The sequence below is a fragment of the Suncus etruscus genome, chromosome 8 (assembly GCF_024139225.1).
Source record: "Suncus etruscus isolate mSunEtr1 chromosome 8, mSunEtr1.pri.cur, whole genome shotgun sequence".
NCBI classification, from domain to species: Eukaryota; Metazoa; Chordata; class Mammalia; order Eulipotyphla; family Soricidae; genus Suncus; species Suncus etruscus.
The window spans coordinates 10746627-10769479 of NC_064855.1; the positions used below are offsets into that span (position 1 = coordinate 10746627).

At 39.0% G+C, this 22853-nt stretch overlaps 1 protein-coding gene and 1 pseudogene across 2 annotated transcripts in view; both read left to right on the forward strand.

The window, feature by feature from the left end:
* The first annotated feature begins 295 nt into the window (after positions 1 to 295).
* Positions 296 to 22853, forward strand: part of LOC126015454 (NADH dehydrogenase [ubiquinone] 1 alpha subcomplex subunit 6) — a 566806-nt gene continuing 544248 nt past the window's right edge. The window contains exon 1 of one of the 2 annotated variants that reach the window (XR_007498237.1): positions 296 to 770. Coding sequence is in view for 1 of the 2 variants with exons in the window: in XM_049777981.1 (XP_049633938.1) it covers positions 320 to 706 (387 nt within the window). In the remaining variant the exon portion in view is untranslated. Of the gene's footprint in view, positions 802 to 22853 lie in introns of those variants that run through there. The other variant, XM_049777981.1, reaches the window with a different exon arrangement.
* On the forward strand, positions 812 to 21618 carry LOC126015776 (olfactory receptor 8B12-like; annotated as a pseudogene).

Genomic DNA, 22853 nt, shown 5'->3' on the forward strand with positions numbered 1-22853 from the left:
ACTATAGGCATGCATTGTTTATAGTTTAGGTTTGACAATCAGAGAGAAGACCACTGCATACAAAATCATGCCCACATATAAACAGACATTGGAGAGATCTATTCTTAATTTGTTATAGGAGACCTGACCCTCATAGGTTGGGTCCGAGCTCTTAAGAAATATTGCATTAAAAGAAGATAACTAGTTAAGATATAAATTAGGAGAGAAAGAAAGAGAAAACAAGAGAGAAGAGAGAAGAGAAAAGAAAGATAAGTAAATATAGTAAAAATAAGTTAAAAAATGAAATGAAGGGACCGGCCGGGAGGTGGCTTCGCGCAAGATGGCGGCGAGCGGCCTCCGGCGGGCTGCTGCGGGGACCGGCGCCGCGGTGAAGCCCATCTTTAGCCGGGACCTGAACGAGGCCAAGCGGAGGGTGCGCGAGCTCTACAGGGCCTGGTACCGGGAGGTGCCGAACACTGTGCACTTATTCCAGCTGGACATCACGGTGAAACAGGGACGGGACAAAGTCCGAGAGATGTTTAAGAAGAACGCCCACGTCACAGACCCCAGGGTGGTTGACTTGCTAGTCATTAAGGGCAAGATGGAACTGGAGGAAACAATTCAAGTGTGGAAGCAGAGGACACACATTATGCGGTTCTTCCATGAAACAGAAACGCCAAGGCCAAAGGATTTTCTGTCCAAGTTCTATATTGGCCACGACCCGTGAAGTCTCCTGGAAAGGTGCATGTTGCTATTTAAGTATTTTAGAAGACAAATAAACCCAGTTTGTTCTGGTCAAAAAAAAAAAAAATGAAATGAAAATGGGGTCGGTATGTCAGAATTGGAAGGTTTTCCAACATCTAGGCATTTCATCAATGACTGGGTGGACTTTGCTAAGCGAAGGTTTTAGGGTTAGATAGTGGCTGGAGTATTTTAGGATAAGCATAATTTTCATGTCTAGCGTATTAAGCAATGTGGTAGTGAGGTCTATAAGAGGTGGCTACCCTAAGTAGTATTATCTGCCACATCTTATGTATTGATGTTTCTTTCCTAAAGAGAAACTGACAGTGTGGGCTTATTTAACATAGATTAAATTTATTAAGAAGAAAGGAGAGGAGGAAAAAGAAATAGGAAGAAGAAAATAAAAAGAGAGAGATAAAAGAAAAGAAGAACAAAAATAAAAATAAAAGAATAAAAAGGAGATGATGATTTGCAGAAACTTATTCGATGGGTGGGGCCAGTGACATGAGTCTGTGATGTGACATTGACTGTTTCAGTGGTCTGCATGAACATATTGTTTATGTCCTAAGAGAAGACATAAACAAAAGGACATGAGTAATTTGGATACTTTATCAAGACATTGTCATAAGAAGCACTTTATATGGTATCTAGTATGAGTGTGATTGAGCACTAAGCCATAGAAATAGGGTATACACCCTATGTTTTCAGGAACCACTTTGGACAAAGAAGTTGAAGGGTTATTTTATACCTGAAAAAATCAAGGCATTGAAACATGTTGTTAGTAAACACTGCGGTGGGATTTCCTGGCTTCCAATCATATTCTGCACCTGATTTTGTGGATAAATACCTTATGTTATTTTTATAGGCCTTTGAAATTTGAGGTTGATTGCATATCTGTTCACTCTAAACCACTGTTTCCATTATTGCTGGTTTCTTTATGGTATAATGGCTAGTAGAGGCCTTGTGTTGTCCCTCTTCTGCTTGACTTGCATACTTCTCACTATATTCTGACACCTATGATGCATGGAGTTTCTGCCCTATTAGACCATTGTATTTGTTTATGGAGTATTATACGTATTTATGGTATATGTTCCAAATACCTCAGATAAGTGCTATCATTCTATATTTACCTTTATTCTTCTGGCTTACTTTATTTAACACAATATTTTCTAGACCCACCCATGTTGCTGCAAAATCCAATATTGTATCATTTATAACTGCTATTCTACTGTGTATAAGTACCACATCTTCATGATCACATCTGTTGTTGGACATTGAGGTTGTTTCCAAATCTTGTCTATTGTGCTGAGTGCTGCAATAACTAGTGGGGTGCACAATACTTTGGGATGGGATGAATGTCCTTCCATCTTGGGGATAGATGCCCAGAAGTGTGATTGCTGGGTCATATGGCTGCTCAATTCTGAATTTATTGAGCACTCTCCATATTGCTTTTCATAGAAGTTGGACCAGGCAGCATTCCCACCAACAGTGAATGAGAGTTCCTTTCTTACCACATCCCTGCCAACAGAGATTGGTCCCTTTATTTTTGATGTGGGCCATCCTCACTGGTGTAAGATGGTACCTCATTGTTGTCTTGATTTGAATTTCTCTAATGATGAGTGCTGGTGAGCATGTTTTTATGTGTCTACGGGCCATCTTTTGGCCTTCCTCAGGAAGTGTCTATTCATTTCTTCTCCCCATTTTTCTATGGATTTATTAGTTTTTGGGGGGCTTCTCTTTCTGAGTGTGTTGTGTATCCTAGATCCTTTTATCTGATGTGTTGAGTGCAAATTTTTTCCCATTTCGTTAGTTGTCTTCTAGTTTTAACCAGGGTTTCTTTTGTCATACAGAAACTTTTAAGTTTGATGTAGTGCCATTTATTCAGGTTTAATGCTAAAGTTCTTGCCATTGGCATTCTATCCTCAAAGACTTTTTGATATGTAAGTCTTGAAGTGTTCTACCTATTTTTCCCTCAGTGAACTTTATACATTCGGTTCTTATTTCAAGGTCTTTAATCTGAGTTGACTTTTGTATAAGGTGTGAGGTGTGGATCAATCTTTTAAATTTTTACAGGTGGTTATCCAGTTGTAACAACACCATTTGTTGAAGAAACTGTCTTTGTTTCATTTCATATTCTTGGCTCCTTTGTCAAATATTAGTTGACTGTATATTTGGTCTGAGACTCTTTGTTCCAGTACAATGCTGTTTGGATCACAATGGCTTTATAGTAGAGCTTCAGGTTAGTTAAAAAAATTCCCCCAAATTTCTTGTTTTTCAGTATGGATTTGGCTAACCTAGATCTTTTGTGGTTCCATAAAAATTTTTAAATTGATTGTTCCAAGTCCTTAAAAATGATGTCTGAATTTGGATAGGGATTGCATTGAATCTATATAGTAATTTAGGTAAGATAGTCATTTTGATGATGTTGATTTTCCTACCCATGAGCAGGGGATATTTTTCCATTTCCTTAGATCCTCTTCCATTTATTTCTGAAATGTCTTGAAGTTTTTACAGTATAGGTCTTTCACTTCTCTTGTTAGGTTGATTCCTAGGTACTTGATATTTTTAGGTACTATTTTAAATGGGATTGACTCCTTAATGTCTTTCTCCTCTGCTTCATTATGTGTATAGAGCAATGGTACTGTCTTTTGTGTATTGACTTTGTAGCCAGCCACTTTACTGTATTGGTTTATTGTGGAGTCTTTAAGGTTTTCTATATATATCATCTTCAAAAAGAGATAGTTTGACTTCTTCTTCCCTTTTTGGATTCCCTTTTCTTGTCTGATTGCTATTGCTAGGACTTCTAAAACTATGTTCAATAAAAGTGGAGAGAGTGGACAACCTTGCCTAGTTCCTGACATTAGTGGGAATGCATTCAATTTTTCACCATTAAGGATAATGTTAGCTGTGGGGTTTTTTTATAGATAACTGTAACTATCTTGAGGAAGATTCCTTCCAACCCAATTTTCCTGAGTGTTTTCATCATGAATAGAAGTTGAATTTTTGTTGAATGCCTTCTCTGCATTAATTGATAAGATCACGTGATATTTTTTGTTTGTTTTTGGGCCACACTCGGTAACACTCAGGAGTTACTCCTGAATATGCGTTCAGAAATCACTCCTGGCTTGGGGGACCATATGGGACACCAGAGGATTGAACTGCAGTCTGTCCTAGACTAGTGCAGGCAAGGCAGATGCTTTACCCCTTGTGCCACTACCCTGGCCCCTAACCATGTGATTTTTGTCTTTTTCTTGTTGATGTGGTGTATGATGTTTTTGATTTGCATATGTTGAACCATCCTTGCATCTCTGGGATGAAACCTACTTGATCATGGTGTATAATCCTTTTGATGTATTGTTGGATTGGTTTGCTAAGATTTTGTTGAGAATTTTTGCATTCATGTTCATTAATGAGATTGGTATGTAATTTTCTTTCTTGGTAGTGTCTTTGCCAGCTTTGTGAATGAATGTGATATTAACCTCATAAAAGGAGGTTGGGAGAATTCCTGTCTTTTTGATGTGTTGGAAGAGCCTATGGATCAATGATAGTAATTCTCTGAATGTTTGATAGAATTCACCTGTAAAACCATCTGGTCCTGGACTTTTGTTTTTGGGGAGTTTCTTGATTGCTGTTTCAATTTCCTTGGCTGTGTTTGGCCTGTTTAGGCATTCTACATCTTCCTTATTAAGTCTTGAAAGATGAGATTTTTCAAGAAACCTGTCTACTTCTTCTGGGTTCTCTAACTTAGCTGAGTACAGTTGTTCATAATAAGCCCTTATGATGTCTTGGACTTCTTGAGGCTCTGTTGTAATTTCCCCACTTTCATTTGTGATCCTATTAATTTGGGTGTTTCCCAATTTTTTTGGTGAGTCTTGCCAGCTATTTGTCGATCTTGTTTACTTTTTCCCAAAAAACTAGCTTCTAGTCTTACTGATTTTTGGTATTTTTTCCTTTGATTCTATGTTGTTTATTTCTGCTGTTTCTTTTTTTATTATTTGTTGTCTTTTGCCTGTGTTTGGGTTTATCTGCTGCTGTTTTTTCAGATCCATAAGGTGTTCCTTTAGGCTGTTAATTTTGTTGTTCTCTTTTCTAACAAAGGACTGTATTGTTATGAATTTCCCCCGAATTACTGCTTTTGCTGTGTCCCACAAATTTTGACAATTTGTTTCTTGATTATCACTTGTCTCAAAGAATTTTTTATTTCTTTCTTCATTTACTCCTTGATCCAGCTGTTGTTGAGCAGCATGTTGTTTAGTCTCCAGGTGTTGGATTTTCTCCAGATCTTCTTTTTATATCAATTTTGATCTCTGCATAGTGATAGTGAATGCTCTTGCACAGTGTTGCATAGTGATCAGATAGGGTGCTTCTTATAATCCTTATATTTGTGACTTTGTGCAAGTTAGATTTATATCCTACAGCATGGTCTATTCTAAAGAAGGTTCCCTGTGCACTTGAAAAGAATGTGTATTCTGTTTTCTGGGGGTGGAGGGCCCTATATAAGTACATTAATACTACTTCTTCTAGTTTCTAATTTAGGGTTCATATGTCTTTGCTAGTTTTCTGTCTGGTGGATCTGTCTAGTGTGATAATGAAGTATTGAAATCTCCTACTACTACTGCATTTCCTTCCATATGTTTTTCTAGGTTTGTAAGCAAATACCTTACATATTTTGCTGGCTCTACATTTTATGCATAAATGTTGATCAGAGTTAGTACTTCTTGATCTAATGTTCCCCTATTCAGTAAATGGTGATCTGCTTTGCCTCTCAGTACTTTCTTGAGGTTGAATGCAACTTGGTGTGATGTAAGTATGGCTGTCCTAGCTTTTTTTGTTTTCTGGTGGCTTGAATAATTGAGTTCCATCCTTTTATTCTAAGTCTGTGTCTATTCTGTTCTTTTAGGTGTGTTTCTTGAAGGTAGTAGATATCTGGTTTTTGTTTTCTGATTTTACCTTCTACTCTGTGTCTTTAATGTGATAATTTCTTTCTTTCTTTCTTTCTTTCTTTCTTTCTTTCTTTCTTTCTTTCTTTCTTTCTTTCTTTCTTTCTTTCTTTCTTTCTTTCTTTCTTTCTTTCTTTCTTTCTTTCTTTCTTTCTTTCTTTCTTTCTTTCTTTCTTTCTTTCTTTCTTTCTTTCTTTCTTTCTTTCTTTCTTTCTTTCTTTCTTTCTTTCTTTCTTTCTTTCTTTCTTTCTTTCTTTCTTTCTTTCTTTCTTTCTTTCTTTCTTTCTTTCTTTCTTTCTTTCTTTCTTTTGATTTTTGGGCCATACCCAGTGATGCTCAAGGGTTACTCCTGGCACACCCGATCTCTAATGGGGAAATTTAGTCTGTTGATACTTTAGGAGATTATTGACAGTGAGAATTTTTGTGTTACAATTGGGTGTTTGGATTGTGTAACTCATCTTTGAGTAGTTCATTTAGAGTTAATTTGCTTAGCGCAAATAGTGCGAGTTTTTTTTTTTTTTTTTGGCCTGAGAATGTTTTTAGTCCTCCCTCCCATATGAATGAGAGTTTTTCGGGTAGTGGACTCTAGATTGGAGATTTCTTTCATTCAGTAGTTTAAATATGTCATTCCACTATCTTCTTGCTTGAATTGTTTCAAATAGGAGATCAGGTTTGATTCTTATGTTCCTTCCTTTGTACTTGAGGGTTTTTTTCTCCTTTATCACTTTAAGGTATTCATCTTTCTCTTTGTTGTTGTTGCCATTTGAATTACTATATGTCTTGGTGTTGGTCTGTTATGATTTATTTTACTAGGGACTCTTCTTGCCTCCTGGATTTGTACAGGTGTCTCTTTCAAGAGGGTGGGAAAATTTTCTGCATTATTTTTTCACTACGTGTTCTTCCTTTTTCCACCCCCTTTAGGTATTCCTACAAATTGTAGGTTATTTCTTTTGTCTTTCTTTATTAGGTACCTGGCATTTTCTTCCAATGTTTTGTCTCGTTTCCTTATTGACTTCCTTGACTTTTTGGGTTTGTAGTTTTTCTTCAAGTTCCTCTGTGTGCTCTTCCAACTATGTAATTTTGTTATTATGGCTTGCTACCATGTTTTTTATTTCCCATAACTCCATTTGTGTGGATTCTCTCATCTTCTGTAAAAGTTTTTTGAGTTGGTTGAATTGTTTACCTATAGATTTCTTGATTTTGCAGGCTAGGAATTCCTTGATTTCTATTTTAGGGCATTCATTGCCACTTTTAGATCCTCATCTATTGGGCTCCTGCATTTTGGTGGGCTTGGAAACTTGCTATGGATCAAAAAGATGAATCCATATTTCTGCTGCCTATAAGAAACACACCAGGATTGTCAGAACAAACATAGACTCAAAATCAAAGGCTGGAGGAAAATCATCCAAACAAACAACACCCTTAAAAAAGCTGGGGTGGCCGTATTGATGTCAGATGACACAAACTTTAGACTCAGAACAGTTGTAAGGGACAAAGATGGACACATCATACTAATAAAGGGATATGTGCAACAGGAAGAAATTACACTACTAAACATATACATGCCCAATGAGAGACCAGCAAAATAGCTAATACAATTATTAACAAATTTGAAAGAGGACATCAATAATAACACAATAATTGTGGGAGACCTCAACACAGCCCTGTCAACACTTGATAGATCAACCAGACTGAAACCCAACAAAATAAACTAGCCCTGAAAAGAGAAATGGAAGAAAGAGAACTAGTAGATATATATACAGATACTCCTCTCTTAATCACCTACCTGTTTAGTGACCGCTCACATTTACGACCATCTCTTCACCATTACGACCGCTCATGCTTACAACCATTTCACAAATGGTACGTGCTAGAACATTGTAGTGGCCCTGCATCTCAACGTCATTCATGGCTGATGTACACTATTATGAGGTCTGCTACTGCTGTTTTCCTGTATTCACATTTTAGCAGTAAATTATTTTTTTTTGTGATGCAAAGAAAAACGTTATAAACAGCTATACTGCACTGTATATCTACCTAAAAACACAACTTCAATCCTTCAGCTAATGAACCAGGGGCCCAGAGCCACATTTACAGCATTCTATTTATGCACAATTTTTCTAAAGCTGTAGCAGCAATTGAAAATGATGAAGTAGTTCTACGTGATTTCTGGAAATCTTACAACATTTTAGACGCATAAACAACATTGAATCTGTTTGGAAGGAAATGACAAAAAAGTGTATGCAAGGCATATGGAAAAAATGCCTAAAATGTTTTGTGAACAGTGTTGCAGCCTGCTACTGAACAGCCAGTGGGTCCGAGTCAAAATCAAAGATGAAATCATGAGAAAGATGAACATGTTGATGCCATAAATAAAACAGGTATGGAACTTGCTAAAGTGCTTAGAAGTTGAGGTGGAAGATATTGAGGAATTAGTGCAATACAGGGAGGGAGAGCTAACTATCAAAGATTTAACAGAGTTGGAAGCACAACAGAACCTGGCAGAGGAAGATAAATATTCTTTTTCCATATTGTACACTCTACAGTACAGTTTTTGGTGCTTTAATGTACCTACTTCACTAACTTTATGTTCTATAATACATTTCAGTACTATGTATAAATTACACAACCTATGCAAATTAAAACAAGTGGAAGTTTTCAGTTTGATTTTTCTCTTTATTTTATGTATTCAGAATACTGTATTGTGAAGTACTATGCACATACTGTACTACTGTATGCAGTTCCTCACTTAACGACCAATTCGCTTAATGACCAAGTGGTTGAAACAGAACTTGGTCATTAAGTGAGGTGTATCTGTATGACACTCCATTCCAATAAACCTAGATGCACATTCTTCTCTAATGTACATGGGTCATTCTCTAGGATAGACCACATGCTTGTACATAAAACATATCCCCATAAAATCAAGAGGATAGAAATTTTGCAGGCTACTTTCACTTGCCAAAAGACTCTAAAATTAGGGACACAGAAGAAGAACTTTAACAATTGGAAATTAAACAGCCTGCTACTGAACAACCAGTGGGTCCGAGATGAAATCAAGGAGGAAATCAAAACTTTTCTGGAAACAAATGACAATGAAGACACAAACTATCAGAATGTATAGGACACAGCAAAAGCAGTACTAAGAGGAAAATTTATAGCTTTGCAAGCACACATCAGGAAGAAAGAAGGGGAATACCTCAATAGCTGAATGATGCAGCTTGTACAATTAGAAAATGATCAACAAAAGGAACCAAAAATAGGGAGATATTACTTCAGTTTTTAACATCAATAAAATTCTATAATTTATGTATTTAGGTTTGTTTTCAATTTTTAGATTAAACCTTTTGTATCTTTATGACTTTCGTAAAGTTTCTTTCATCTTTCTTTTCTATATAAAATGATTTTTTGTTTTGTATATCTTATTTGGTAAGACTTTCTCATGGCCCTGTACTATGTACTCGGTTCTGGTGGGGCTCAGGGGTCCATAAAGGATGCCATGGATTGAATTTAGCCATATTAGCCATATTCCAGGTAAGAACCCTATTTATTGGGTTATCACTTCAGCCTCTTTTTATATATTTTTAATTCTCCTTAGGTATTACTAGTCATATTTTTATTTTGCTCTCCTTTGCTCTTCTAATTCTGTCTTAATTTCATTACCTTGTTTTAAAGTTTCTTTTTTTAATTTTTTTAATATTGAATTATGAGAACAAAAGATGCAAAGAAAGAGGACAAGGTAAAGTTACAGTGGAAGGACAATCAGCCATAACATAATTCTCAGAAGAAGTCCCCTTGCTGATATCTTAACTTTGAACTTTCAGCCAAAGAACATTAAGATAAATAAAACAGAATCCATGTACAATTACTTTGTCCCTCAAGTGCCAGATTGTAGCACATTATAATATTTCTTAATAGCACACAAGGCAATATAAAGCCATAAAACTTATGTAACTCCTTAAACATTAGAGGCATAGTATTTTTTACATTTCCATGTACATGCATATTAGCTTAAGTTAACCTCAAATTTTAAGTGGGTGCATTTAACCTCAAATTTTAAGTGGGTGCCTTTTAAGGATTAGAGTCAAAGGAGCACAGTAAAAAACGGTGTTAGAGTGGCAATTGTTGTTTGCATAGGCCCACCAAAATATGAGAGGCGTGGAAAGGAATAACCTTGGCCTAAATACAAAGAGATCCTACCCCTGAAGTTTTCTGGCAGAAGACCAACTCTAGGCCTCAGGCAAGTTATCATCCGATCCAAGACATTATCTGTAGTGCCAACACAGTTTTCACACAGTCTCTGTTGTTGTTATCATGTTTCTGTATTAAAGATTCTGGAATCTGCATATCCTAAATTGAAGTCATGATGTGGAGTGCCTTCTCGTTTCACCTCACCATGAAAGGGCAATGCAGGAAGCCCTGTCCTGTAAGCAGGTCATTGTTAAGTCTTCTCATTGTTAAGGGAAGTCTCTTTTCAGCAGGACGATGTCTGAGCAGTGGTAGGGTCTTATGTGGTAGAGTATTGCTTCCAGGTGATGTTATAGGCAAACCTCACAATTAAGGGGCAATACAGCAAGCCCTGTCCAGGAAGCAGGTCATTGTTTTTATTAAGTCTTCTTGTGTTAAGGGAAGTCTTTTTTGAGTAGATCGATGTCAGAACAGCTGTAGGGTCTTCCCTGGTAGAGGAATGCCTCCAGGTGATGTTATATACAACCTTGGATGTTTTGTAGATGTCTTCTCTAGATCAGGGGTGAATGGCGAATGCCCATTTTTTTTTAGGCCTGTACCAGGTCTTTATGTCAATGTTCAGGGTGTAAGGTCTCATTGCACTACAAGATTTGTGTTTTCCCATCTCTATTAGATAAGAACTTATTGGTATGTATAGTATTTTCTCATTTTAGTGTGCCTAAGCAAACAAGAAATAAAGCCACGTGGTGCTATCAGATATATGGGGGCGTAAGAACATTTTCAACAATACCCATGACTTGGCTCAAACATAAGCATTAAACTGAGGGATTCTTTCACAACAAATTTCATATTGAGCAGTTCACAAAGAGAAGATAAAAAACATGGGGGGGGATCATCACTGTATAAGAAAATATTCAGCAAAAGTTATAGCGACCAAAGAAAACACCCATAAAATGATGAGGAACCATAAGTGTCCTTTTTATGCCTTTTAAAATAGTTGGGTGGGTGTTAACTCTAGGGCACCACTTTGATCTGTGACTTAGGACTCTACAGTACTAAAGTTAGAAAGGGTAAATGAGGAGTAATGATGGTAGGAGTTAAGAAAGTTAAAGAGAAATATGATCTTATGAAGGGGTATGCAAAAGGGCAGAGTACAAACTGGACATTCTGCATATTTAAAAATATAATTCAATGATAGTGAGTACTATTAATGTTTCTTGTGCGTGCGGGGGCTATCGCGCTATATTTTGAAAATATAGTCTGGATGGAGATTACCAGTGACTTCAAGAAGCTGGGAGACCAGAAGTTCAGGGCCCCACCCAGACCCTTCCTAAGGAGCTGATTGGATAATGGGGGAAGCCTAGGGTACCTTCAAGCTCCACCAAGGGGCCCAACTCACTGGCTTGCCCAGGCATGTGGCCCGGGGAAGCCCTGGAGATCTGGAGCAAGGTGGTCGAGGGGTGCTGGGGTTACCCAAGTCCCGCACCCCCGCTAGGCCTGGTTAGGGAGGCCTCCGGCATGGCGGGAGCCTGCCAAACCCCCTCCTGCTAGACTCCCGGCTCCCAAGAAGGAGAGATCCTTCAAGAAGCTGGGAGGCCAGAAGTTCAGGGCCCCACCCAAACCCTCCCTAAGGAGCTGAGTGGATAATGGGGGAAGCCTAGGGTACCTTCAAGCTCCACCTATGGGCCCAACTCACTGGCTTGCCCAGGCATGTGGCCCGGGGAAGCCCTGGAGATCTGGAGCAAGGTGGTCGAGGGGTTCTGGGGTTACCCAAGTCCCGCACCCCCGCTAGGCCTGGTTAGGGAGGCCTCCGGCATGGCGGGAGCCTGCCAAACCCCCTCCTGCTAGACTCCCAGCTCCCAAGATGGAGAGATCCTTCAAGAAGCTGGGAGGCCAGAAGTTCAGGGCCCCACCCAAACCCTCCCTAAGGAGCTGAGTGGATAATGGGGGAAGCCTAGGGTACCTTCAAGCTCCACCTATGGGCCCAACTCACTGGCTTGCCCAGGCATGTGGCCCGGGGAAGCCCTGGAGATCTGGAGCAAGGTGGTCGAGAGGTGCTGGGGTTACCCAAGTCCCGCATTCCCGCTAGGCTTGGTTAGGGAGGCCTCCGGCATGGCGGGAGCCTGCCAAACCCTCTCCTGCTAGACTCCCAGCTCCCAAGAAGGAGAGATCCTTCAAGAAGCTGGGAGGTCAGAAGTTTAGGGCCCTACCCAAACCCTCCCTAAGGAGCTGAGTGGATAATGGGAGAAGCCTAGGGTACCTTCAAGCTCCACCAAGGGGCCCAACTCACCGGCTTGCCCAGGCATGTGGCCCGGGGAAGCCTTGGAGATCTGGAGCAAGGTGGTCGAGGGGTGCTGGGGTTACCCAAGTCCCGCATCCCCGCTAGGCCTGGTTAGGGAGGCCTCCGGCATGGCGGGAGCCTGCCAAACCCCCTCCTGCTAGACTCCCGGCTCCCAAGAAGTTTTAAAGTTTCTAATGGCTTATGAACTAGGGTTCTCATGCCTTTTTTTTTTTTTTTTTTTTGCATCTTCCTAATAGGACAAAATTCATTGCTTATTGATTTGTTACTTCCAGGCATAGTCAGCTCTAAGTGTACATAGCTCTGGGCCAAGCATCTGAGTTTAGTAGTTTCCATTGGGTGAGTTTCACCTGATGATTATAAGTCAGTGACCTAGGAAGCCTATAGAGTTGGAACACTGTCTCTGTGAGAAACTTGCCTTCACAATGGATGTTCTTAAGAGTTCCAACTCAAACTGTCTTATGGTTATTGTTTGGTTGTTGTATTTGTTGTTGAGGTGCCTTTTTGTAATTGCTGGGTTTGGTCTTTTGTTTGATTTTTGTTTCTTTTTCTGTTTTGTCTATTTGTTGTTGGTTTTTGTTTTTGTGTGTTGTTCTTTTTATATTTTTTGGTTATGAGTTTTTCCTTTTTCCCTTTCATGTTTTTAAATTGATATTTATAAACTCAAGATGGACTCCCTCTTATTTGTGTTTATTTGTTTTTCTTTTCATTCTCTTGTTTTCTTTTTTAAACAGAACAACTTTAATTGAATAATCTTGTTCTACTTCATAAATCAAGGGGAAAAATCGATAGTACCAGAATCAAATGGTCATATGAACATTGAGTAGAAATAGAAAATGATTAGACTTAAGCACCAAACCCAAAGTCAATGACAACAGAATCGATACCCAATCTTCTAAAAGCTATACACAGAGGGGACCAGTTATACTAGGAGTCCAGGGGGCAAAGGAGGGGGATGCTGGGAAAGGGTTGGAAGGAGAACAATACTGGTGGTGGGAATACCCTTAATTCAATGTCACTATGTACCTTAAATATTACCATGAAGGACTTGTATTTCATGTTGGTCACAATAAAAATATTAAAAAATGTTTATTAGTGTGTTCTATATTTTGAGCCATGCAGATTTTTTTTCAGGAATTATTTTATTTTATTTATTTATTTTTGTGTTTGTTTTCCCTTTCTTCTTTTAGTTTTTTTTATTGTAAGAATTTATTCAAGATACAAAATTGATTAACATAATGAGGTAAACTAACAACATAATATAGTGACATAACATAACTAACATAACATAATATAGTGACATAACATAACATAATTGATATAATAATACATAACATAATAATAACATATATAATAATACATATATAATATATAGATTATATACATATATACTAACATATATAATAATACATAACATAATAATAACATAATGAGGTAAACTAACATAACATAATATAGTGACATAACATAACATAATTGATATAATAATACATGTAAGTCAAAGAAAGTTTCTGATTAAAAACACATTTTTTTCCATAATGGCTTACATATCTTTCCAGTAGTATTTTAGGTACATATTAACATTGAATCAGGGGAATACCCATCACCAACTATGTCCTCCCCCCATTCCAGTTCCCTTTCTACAACCCATATACACCACCATCACCCCCTGGGCTGCTAGAGTAGGTGGGCCCCTCTTTGTCTATCTTACTATTAGTGATCACATATCTGTTTGGTCCTGGAACCCTTCCTTGTTTCCCCCTCCATTTAAGAGGCAGAGCTAGAAAAATCGAGGTATGTGGTTTTGTTTGAAGGAAAGAAAAGCAATAGATTGGGGTACAAAATAAGAGGGGAAAAAAAGAAGTCTAAAGTCAAATATGCTGAAAAGGGCAGAATCCCTCAAGGCTTCCAACCTCAGTTTGAGAGAGGACATGAAAAAGGTAATTGAGATACCACAACAATACAGAAAAAAATATCGAATTAAATAACAGGTGAGCACTACAGCAATAAAGAGAGGCACCACACAGTAGTCTCGGTTCTGAAATCAAAACATGCTCGAGTTCAAAAACAAAGAGAAAGACAAGAAAAATAAAATAAAATAATATTGGAGACATCAAACGTAGTCTCCACACCAAAATAAAGATGTCAAAAAATCGATCAATTGATAAATAAACATGTGGAAATATGATTGTTTTGTGCTTTTTTCCCCTCCTTTTCTTTATCCCCCTGCATAGGTACAGTAACTATTAAAGATATTGTAGAGGAAGTTCCCTTGACCTGGGAGATACAGGGTTTCTCCACCCCTGAAGTATACTGTCATGGGATTAAGTCTAGACTCCTTGCATGATCATTTACTCGCCCCTTGCTGCTTTCGTAGTGTGTGGAAGACTGCTTTTTTTATTTAAACACTTTGATTACATACATGATTGTGTTTGGGTTTCAGTCATGTAAAGAGCACCACCCATCACCAGTGCAACATTCCCATCACCAATGTCCCAGTCTCCCTCCTCCCCACCCGAGCCCTGCCTGTACTCTAAACAGGCTCTCCATTTTCCTCATACATTCTCATTAATATATTAGGACAGTTCAAAATGTAGTTATTTCTCTAACTAAACTCATCACTCTTTGTGGTGAGCTTCCTGAGGTGAGCTGGAACTTCCAGCTCTTTTCTCTTTTGTGTCTGAAAATTATTATTGCAAGAATGTCTTTCATTTTTCTTAAAACCCATAGATGAGTAAGACCATTCTGTGTTTTTCTCTCTCTCTGACTTATTTCACTCAGCATAATAGATTCCATGTACATCCATATATAGGAAAATTTCATGACTTCATCTCTCCTAACAGCTGCATAATATTCCATTGTGTATATGTACCACAGTTTCTTTAGCCATTCATCTGTTGAAGGGCATCTTGGTTGTTTCCAGAGTCTTGCTATGGTAAATAGTGCTGCAATGAATATAGGTGTAAGGAAGGGGTTTTTGTATTGTATTTTTGTGCTCCTAGGGTATATTCCTAGGAGTGGTATAGCTGGATCGTATGGGAGCTCGATTTCCAGTTTTTGGAGGAATCTCCATATTGCTTTCCATAAAGGTTGAACTAGACGGCATTCCCACCAGCAGTGGATAAGAGTTCCTTTCTCTCCACATCCCCGCCAACACTGTTTATTCTCATTCTTAGTGATGTATACCATTCTCTGTGGTGTGAGGTGGTACCTCATAGTTGTTTTGATTTGCATTTCCCTGATGATTAGTGATGTGGAGCATTTCTTCATGTGTCTTTTGGCCATTTGTATTTCTTCTTTGTCAAAGTGTCTGTTCATTTCTTCTCCCCATTTTTTGATGGGATTAGATGTTTTTTCTTGTAAAGTTCTGTCAGTGCCTTGTATATTTTGGAGATTAGCCCCTTATCTGATGGGTATTGGGTGAATAGTTTCTCCCACTCAGTGGGTGGCTCTTGTATCCTGGGCACTATTTCCTTTGAGGTGCAGAAGCTTCTCAGCTTAATATATGCCCATCTGTTAATCTCTGCTTTCACTTGCTTGGAGAGTGCAGTTTCCTCCTTGAAGATGCCTGTAATGTCCTGGAGTGTTTTGCCTATGTGCTGTTCTATATATCTTATGGTTTGGGGTCTGATATCGAGGTCTTTAATCCATTTCGATTTTACCTTTGTACATGATGTTAGCTGGGGGTCTAAGTTCAATTTTTTGCAAGTGGCTATCCAATTGTGCCAACACCACTTGTTGAAGAGGCTTTCCCTGCTCCATTTAGGATTTCCTGCTCCTTTATCAAAAGTTAGGTGATTGTATGTCTGGGGAGCATTTACTGAGTATTCAAGCCTATTCCACTGATCTGAGGGCCTGTCTTTATTCCAATACCATGCTGTTTTGATAACTATTGCTTTGTAGTACAGTTTAAAGTTGGAGAAAGTAATTCCTCCCATATTCTTTTCCCCAATGATTGATTTAGCTATTCTAGGGTGTTTATTGTTCCAAATGAATTTCAAAAGTGTCTGATCCACTTCTTTGAAGAATGTCATGGGTATCTTTAGAGGGATAGCATTAAATCTGTATAATGCCTTGGGGAGTATTGCCATTTTGATGATGTTAATCCTGCCAATCCATGAGCAGGGTATGTGTTTCCATTTCCGTGTGTCCTCTCTTATTTTTTGGAGCAGAGTTTTATAGTTTTCTTTGTATAGGTCCTTCACATTTTTAGTCAAGTTGATTCCAAGATATTTGAGTTTGTGTGGCACTATTGTGAATGGGGTTGTTTTCTTAATGTCCATTTTATCCTTATTACTATTGGTGAATAGAAAGTCCATTGATTTTTGTGTGTAAATTTTGTAGCCTGCCACCTTGCTATATGAGTCTATTGTTTCTAGAAGCTTTTTGGTAGAGTCTTTATGGTTTTCTAAGTAGAGGATCATGTCATCTGCAAACAGTGAGAGCTTGACTTCTTCCTTTCCTATCTGGATTCCCTTGATATCTTTTTCTTGCCTAATCGCTATAGCAAGTACTTCCAGTGCTATGTTGAATAGGAATGGTGAGAGAGGACAGCCTTGTCTTGTGCCAGAATTTAGAGGGAAGGCTTTCAGTTTTTCTCCATTGAGGATAATGTTTTCCACTGGCTTGTGGTAGATGGCCTTAACTATATTGAGAATGGTTCCTTCCATTCCCATCTTGCTGAGAGTTTTGATCAAGAATGGGTGTTGGACCTTATCAAATGCTTTCTCTGCATCTATTGATATGATCATGTGGTTTTTATTTTTCTTGTTATTGATGTTGTGTATTATGTTGATAGATTTACGGATGTTAAACCATTCTTGCATTCCTGGGATGAAACCTATTTGATAGTAGTGGTTGATCTTCTTAATGAGGCATTGAATCCTATTTGCCAGGATTTTGTTGAGGATCTTTGCATCTGCATTCATTAGCGATATTGGTCTGTAACTATATTTTTTTGTAGCATCTCTGTCTGGTTTAGGTATCAAGGTGATGTTGGCTTCATAAAAGCTATTTGGATGTGTTTCCGTTTGTTTAATTTCATGAAAGAGTCTTGCCAGGATTGGTAGTAGTTCCTCTTGGAAAGTTTGTAAGAATTCATTAGTGAGTCCACCTGGGCCTGGGCTTTTGTTTTTTGGCAGACTTTTGATTACCATTTTAATTTCATCAATGGTGATGGGGATGTTTAGATATGCTACATCCTTTTCCTTCAACCGTGGAAGATTATAAGAGTCCAAGAATTTATCCATTTCTTCCAGGTTCTCATTTTTAGTGGCGTAGAGTTTTTCAAAGTAGTTTCTGATTACCCTTTGAATCTCTGTCATATCAGTAGTGATCTCTCCTTTTTCATTCCTAATACAAGTTATCAAGTTTCTCTCTTTCTCTTTCTTTGTTAGGTTTGCCAGTGGTCTATCAATCTTGTTTATTTTTTCAAAGAACCAACTTCTGCTTTCGTTGATCTTTCGGATTGTTTTTTGGGTTTCCACTTCATTGATTTCTGCTCTCAGCTTTGATATTTCCTTCTGTCTTCCTATTCTTGGGTCCTTTTGTTGAGCACTTTCTAGTTCTATTAGCTGTGTCATTAAGCTACTCAGGTAAGCTCCTTCTTCCTTTCTGATGTGTGCTTGCAAAGCTATAAATTTTCCTCTCAGTACTGCTTTTGCTGTGTCCCATAAGTTCTGATAGTTTGTGTCTTTATTGTCATTTGTTTCCAGGAACATTTTGATTTTCTCCTAGATTTCATCTCGGACCCACTGGTTATTGAGTATTAGGCTGTTTAACTTCCAGGTGTTAAAGTTTTTCTTCTGAGTCCCTTTGAAATTCGCAAATAATTTCAGAGCCTTGTGGTCAGCGAAGGTAGTCTGCAAAATTTCTATCCTCTTGATCTTATGGAGGTATGTTTTATGTGCCAGCATGTAGTCTATCCTGGAGAATGTCCCATGTACATTGGAGAAGAATGTGTATCCAGGTTTCTGGGGATGGAGTGTCCTATATATATCCACTAGGCCTCTTTCTTTCATTTCTTTTCTTTTCTTTTCTTTTTTTTTTTTTGGTTTTTGGGCCACACCCTGTGACGCTCAGGGGTTACTCCTGGCTATGCGCTCAGAAGTTGCTCCTGGCTTCTTGGGGGACCATATGGGATGCCGGGGGATCGAACCACGGTCCGTCCTAAGCTAGCTCAGGCAAGGTAGGCACCTTACCTCCAGCGCCACCACCCGGCCCCTCTTTCTTTCATTTCTCTCCTCAGGTCTAGTATATTCTTGTTGGGTTTCAGTCTGGCTGACTTATCCAGTGTTGACAAAGCCATGTTAAAGTCCCCCACAATTATTGTGTTGTTATTGATATTATTTTTCAGATTTGTCAACAGTTGTATTAAATATTTTGCTGGTCCCTCATTCGGTGCATATATGTTTAGGAGAGTTATTTCTTCTTGCTCTACATACCCCTTGATTAATATAAAATGTCCATCTTTGTCCCTTACAACCTTCCTGAGTATAAAGTTTGCATTATCTGTTATTAGTATGGCCACTCCAGCTTTTTATGGGTGTTGTTTGCTTGGGTAATTTTTCTCCAGCCTTTTATTTTGAGTCTATGTTTGTTCTGACTATTCAGGTGTGTTTCTTGTAGGCAGCAGAGGTTGGATTGAGTTTTTTGATCCATTTAGCCACTCTGTGTCTCTTTTTTTTTTTTTTTTTTGGTTTTTGGGCCACACCCGGTAACGCTCAGGGGTTACTCCTGGCTATGCGCTCAGAAGTCGCTCCTGGCTTGGGGGACTATATGGGACACCGGGGGATCGAACCGCGGTTCGTCCTAGGCTAACACTGGCAGGGCAGACACCTTACCTTTAGCGCCACCGCCCGGCCCCACTCTGTGTCTCTTAACTGGTGCATTTAGTCCATTGACGTTGAGAGAAAGAATTGTCCTGGGATTTAATGCCATCTTTATATCGAAATTTGGTGTGTCTTTTGGTTAGTCTTGTCTTAAATTAGGTCTTTCAGTTTTTCTCTTAAGACTGGTTTTGTGTCTGTAAAGTTTCTGAGCTGTTTTTTTTGTCTGTGAAACCATGTATTCTTCCGTCAAACTGGAAAGTGAGTTTTGCTGGGTATAGTATTCTGGGTGAAGCATTCATTTCATTCAGTCTTGTCACAATATCCCACCACTGCTTTCTGGCATTGAGTGTTTCTGGTGACAGGTCTGCTGTAAATCTCAGGGATTCTTGCTTGAACGTAATTTCCCCTTTTGATCTTGCTGTTTTCAGAATTCTGTCTCTATTTGTGGGATTTGTCATTGTGACTAAGATGTGTCTTGGGGTGATTTTTCTGGGGTCTCTTTTGGTTGGTGCTCTTCGAGCATGCAGGATTTGATCACATATATTCTTTAGTTCTGGAAGTTTCTCTTTAATGATATTCTTGACCATTGATTCTTCCTGGAAATTTTCTTCCTGGGTCTCTGGGACTCCAATGATTCATAAGTTATTTCTGTTTAATCTTATCATAGACTTCTATTTTCATCTGTTCCCATTCTTTGACTAATTTTTCCATTGTCTGCTCATTTACTTTAAGTTTTTTTTTCCAATCTCTCCTGCTGTATGGAATTGTTATGTATCTCATCTTCCACAGCACCAAGTCTATTCTCAGCTTCTGATACCCTGTCCCAGAGCTTATCCATTTTGTTATTCACTTTGTTTACTGACTTTTTCAGGCCTGTTAGTTGACATGTTATTTCAGTTTGGAGTTTTGTGATTTCTGTCTTCATATTTACTGGTTCTTGTTCTGTTCAACTCTATCCATGGTTTCTTTGAGTTCTTTGAGCATCTTCCATATTGCTAGTCTAAAGTCCTTATCTGAGAGATTGATTAGTTGGTTGGTCATTATCTGGTCATCAGAATTTTCATCTTCATTCTCTATGTCTGATACTGGCCTGCGTTGTTTCCCCATTGTCACACTTGTATTGTGGGTTTTTCTACATGTTGTGGTGGTATTCATTGGCTATATGATGCAGGTAGCGCACTTCTCTGGCTCCGCCCTTTCTGGATGAGCTGACTTGCCTCTAAGGGAGGGGTGTTCTCCGTGGATGAAGCCTCACACTGGATCAAATCTTAGACGCGAGCATGCAACAGAGAAGACAGTCCAGAGAGAAATGCTTGCTTCTGTGATCTAGCACAGTTCTTAGTGTGGTTTTTTCTTCTTGTTGCAATGGTGTTCTTTTCTTAGAGAGCGCACGGCCCCACTCCCAAGAGTTTCACGCAAGAGGACAGTAGACAGACATACAGAGGTAGAACTCACAGTTTTTCACAGTTGGGCCCCACTGGGCAGGCGTAGTTTCGTGGATTTTCCCTGCCTGATGTCACAGACAGGGGACCCGGCTTCTGCAAAAGCTGCCGGTTTTTGTGTTCTGGAGTCCCACCCTGAAAATGGCCTCTGGGAGAGCGAGTTTTCTGGAGCCTCTTTTGGCCCCACTCCCAAGAGTTTCACGCAAGAGGACAGTAGACAGACATACAGAGGTAGAACTCACAGTTTTTCACAGTTGGGCCCCACTGGGCAGGCGTACTTCCATGGATTTTTCCCGCCTGATGTCACAGACATGGGACCCCAGCCATGCAGATTTTTAGAGCTTTTTAAAAAATTTTTTCAAGCCAGTATTTTGCTGTTATATCCTTTCTTAAGAGATTTTTCTTAAGAGTTCTAACTCGGGGCTGGAGAGATAGCATGGAGGTAAGGCGTTTGCCTTTCATGCAGGAGATCATCGGTTCGAATCCCGGAGTCCCATATGGTCCCCCGTGCCTGCCAGGAGCAATTTCTGAGCGTGGAGCCAGGAATAACCCCTGAGTACTGCCGGGTGTAACTCAGAAAACCACAAAAAAAAAAAAAAAAAGAGTTCTAACTCAGGCTATTTGTCTAAGATACACTGCATTGGCAGCCTAGAGATGGCTATGATGTCATCTACAAACCCTTGTTGTATATCCCCACCGTAACTCAACAGGTGTGTCTGTTACTTTTGCTGGGGGTGTATTTCATGGGGTTTAAGGAGCCCTGGCCCACACCTTAAGCATAGCAAGTGCCAATGTGTTCAACCATTTCATGTGTGACATCTATCCTCTTCTTGAGCTGTCCTGCTACAGCACTTTTGTGAATGAGCTGGTGGTTTATGTTGTGGTGACCATTGCCATTGGTGTCCCTATAATTGGGATCTTTATCTCCTATACCCTGATCCTCATTAACATTTTCCACATTCCTTCCACTGAGGGTAAGTCCAAGGCCTTTAGTACATGCAGCTCCCACATTATTGCGGTTTGTCTGTTCTTTGGGTCTGGGGCATTCATGTATCTCAAACCACCTTCGCTTTTTCCCTTTGACCAAGGACATATATGCTATTGTGGTACCCACGTTAAACCCGTTAATCTATAGTTTGTGGAATAAGGATGTCAAACTTGCTTTGAGGAAAACCTTGGGCATGAAGATCATTTCTTGAGAAAGGAATAGCTCTTGAGAAAGGAGATCCAATTTTTTTTATGATGTGAATGCTTTCAATAAAGGAGTAGAGTTCTGGGCCTGGAGAGATACACAGTGGCGTTTGCCTTGCAAGCAGCCGTTGCAGGACCAAAGGTGGTTGGTTCGAATCCCAGTGTCCCACATGGTCCCCCGTGCCTGCCAGGAGCTATTTCTGAGCAGACAGCCAGGAGTAACCCCTGAGCAAAGCCGGGTGTGGCCCAACAACCAAAAAAAAAAAAAAAAAAGGAGTAGAGTTCTAATTATTATTATTTTTTAACACAGAAAGATTATAGATTCATCTGTGTGTTCTCTGGTTGTATTTTTGTCATCCTAACATAGTGCAATCCTGTAGTAAAGTTAGAATTAATTTCTAATCTTTAGGTTTCCTATCAGAGTAATTTTTTCAGTTCTATCATTTCTCCCAAAGGAATGATTAGCTTTGTTTCAGAGAAAAAAATCTTTATCTATGTCACCTTAGAGATAATGAATTTTCCTTATACCTTGTTCTTTTTAGAGATCATTAAAGTTTTCTACCACTCTTGTTCTGCTTTGTTTCAGTGGTAGTGAGTATATGACCACTTAGCATTGTTTCCTGCCAATAGCTCCTACATTCCGGGCTTTCTGATCCTATGGCCGAACCAAGTCTCTTTGTGATAACAGGATTACACTTCCTGTTCATATTCCTTCCCAGCTTTCCAGAATTAGCATATCTGTTAAGTGGGGGAGGGCAAAGGGAATCTATTGTTCTGGTACTCATTAATGCCCAGTTTACCATTTTTGTCTTCTGCTTTCATTTTCTTCATCCCACTTGCACAAAATACTGAAGATGAGCCAGGTTCTCTAGCATCAGCTGACATTAGCTGTCCCTAGGCTTTAGGGACATACTTTAGATGATCTCTTGACTTTTGGATGGAATAAATTAGCTATGTCTTTCTCCCTAGCATGGGACAAAGAAAAAACTCTCTAATCAATTCTTAGAAATGGGACATTTAAAATTGCAAAGGTGTAAAAGAGCATGTATGGAGCCTGTAGTTATTCCAGTTACAGTAAGCTTCAAAGGCAGAGAAACCCTGTATCTTTTAGGCCAAGGGGTTTCCTTTCTAATTTCCCCAATATTTACTGTACCTATGCAAAGAAAATAAAATACACACACAAACACACAAAACCAAAACCTTGCTACACCAGCCCTCTTCCTTTTTTTCCCCTTTTGGTCTC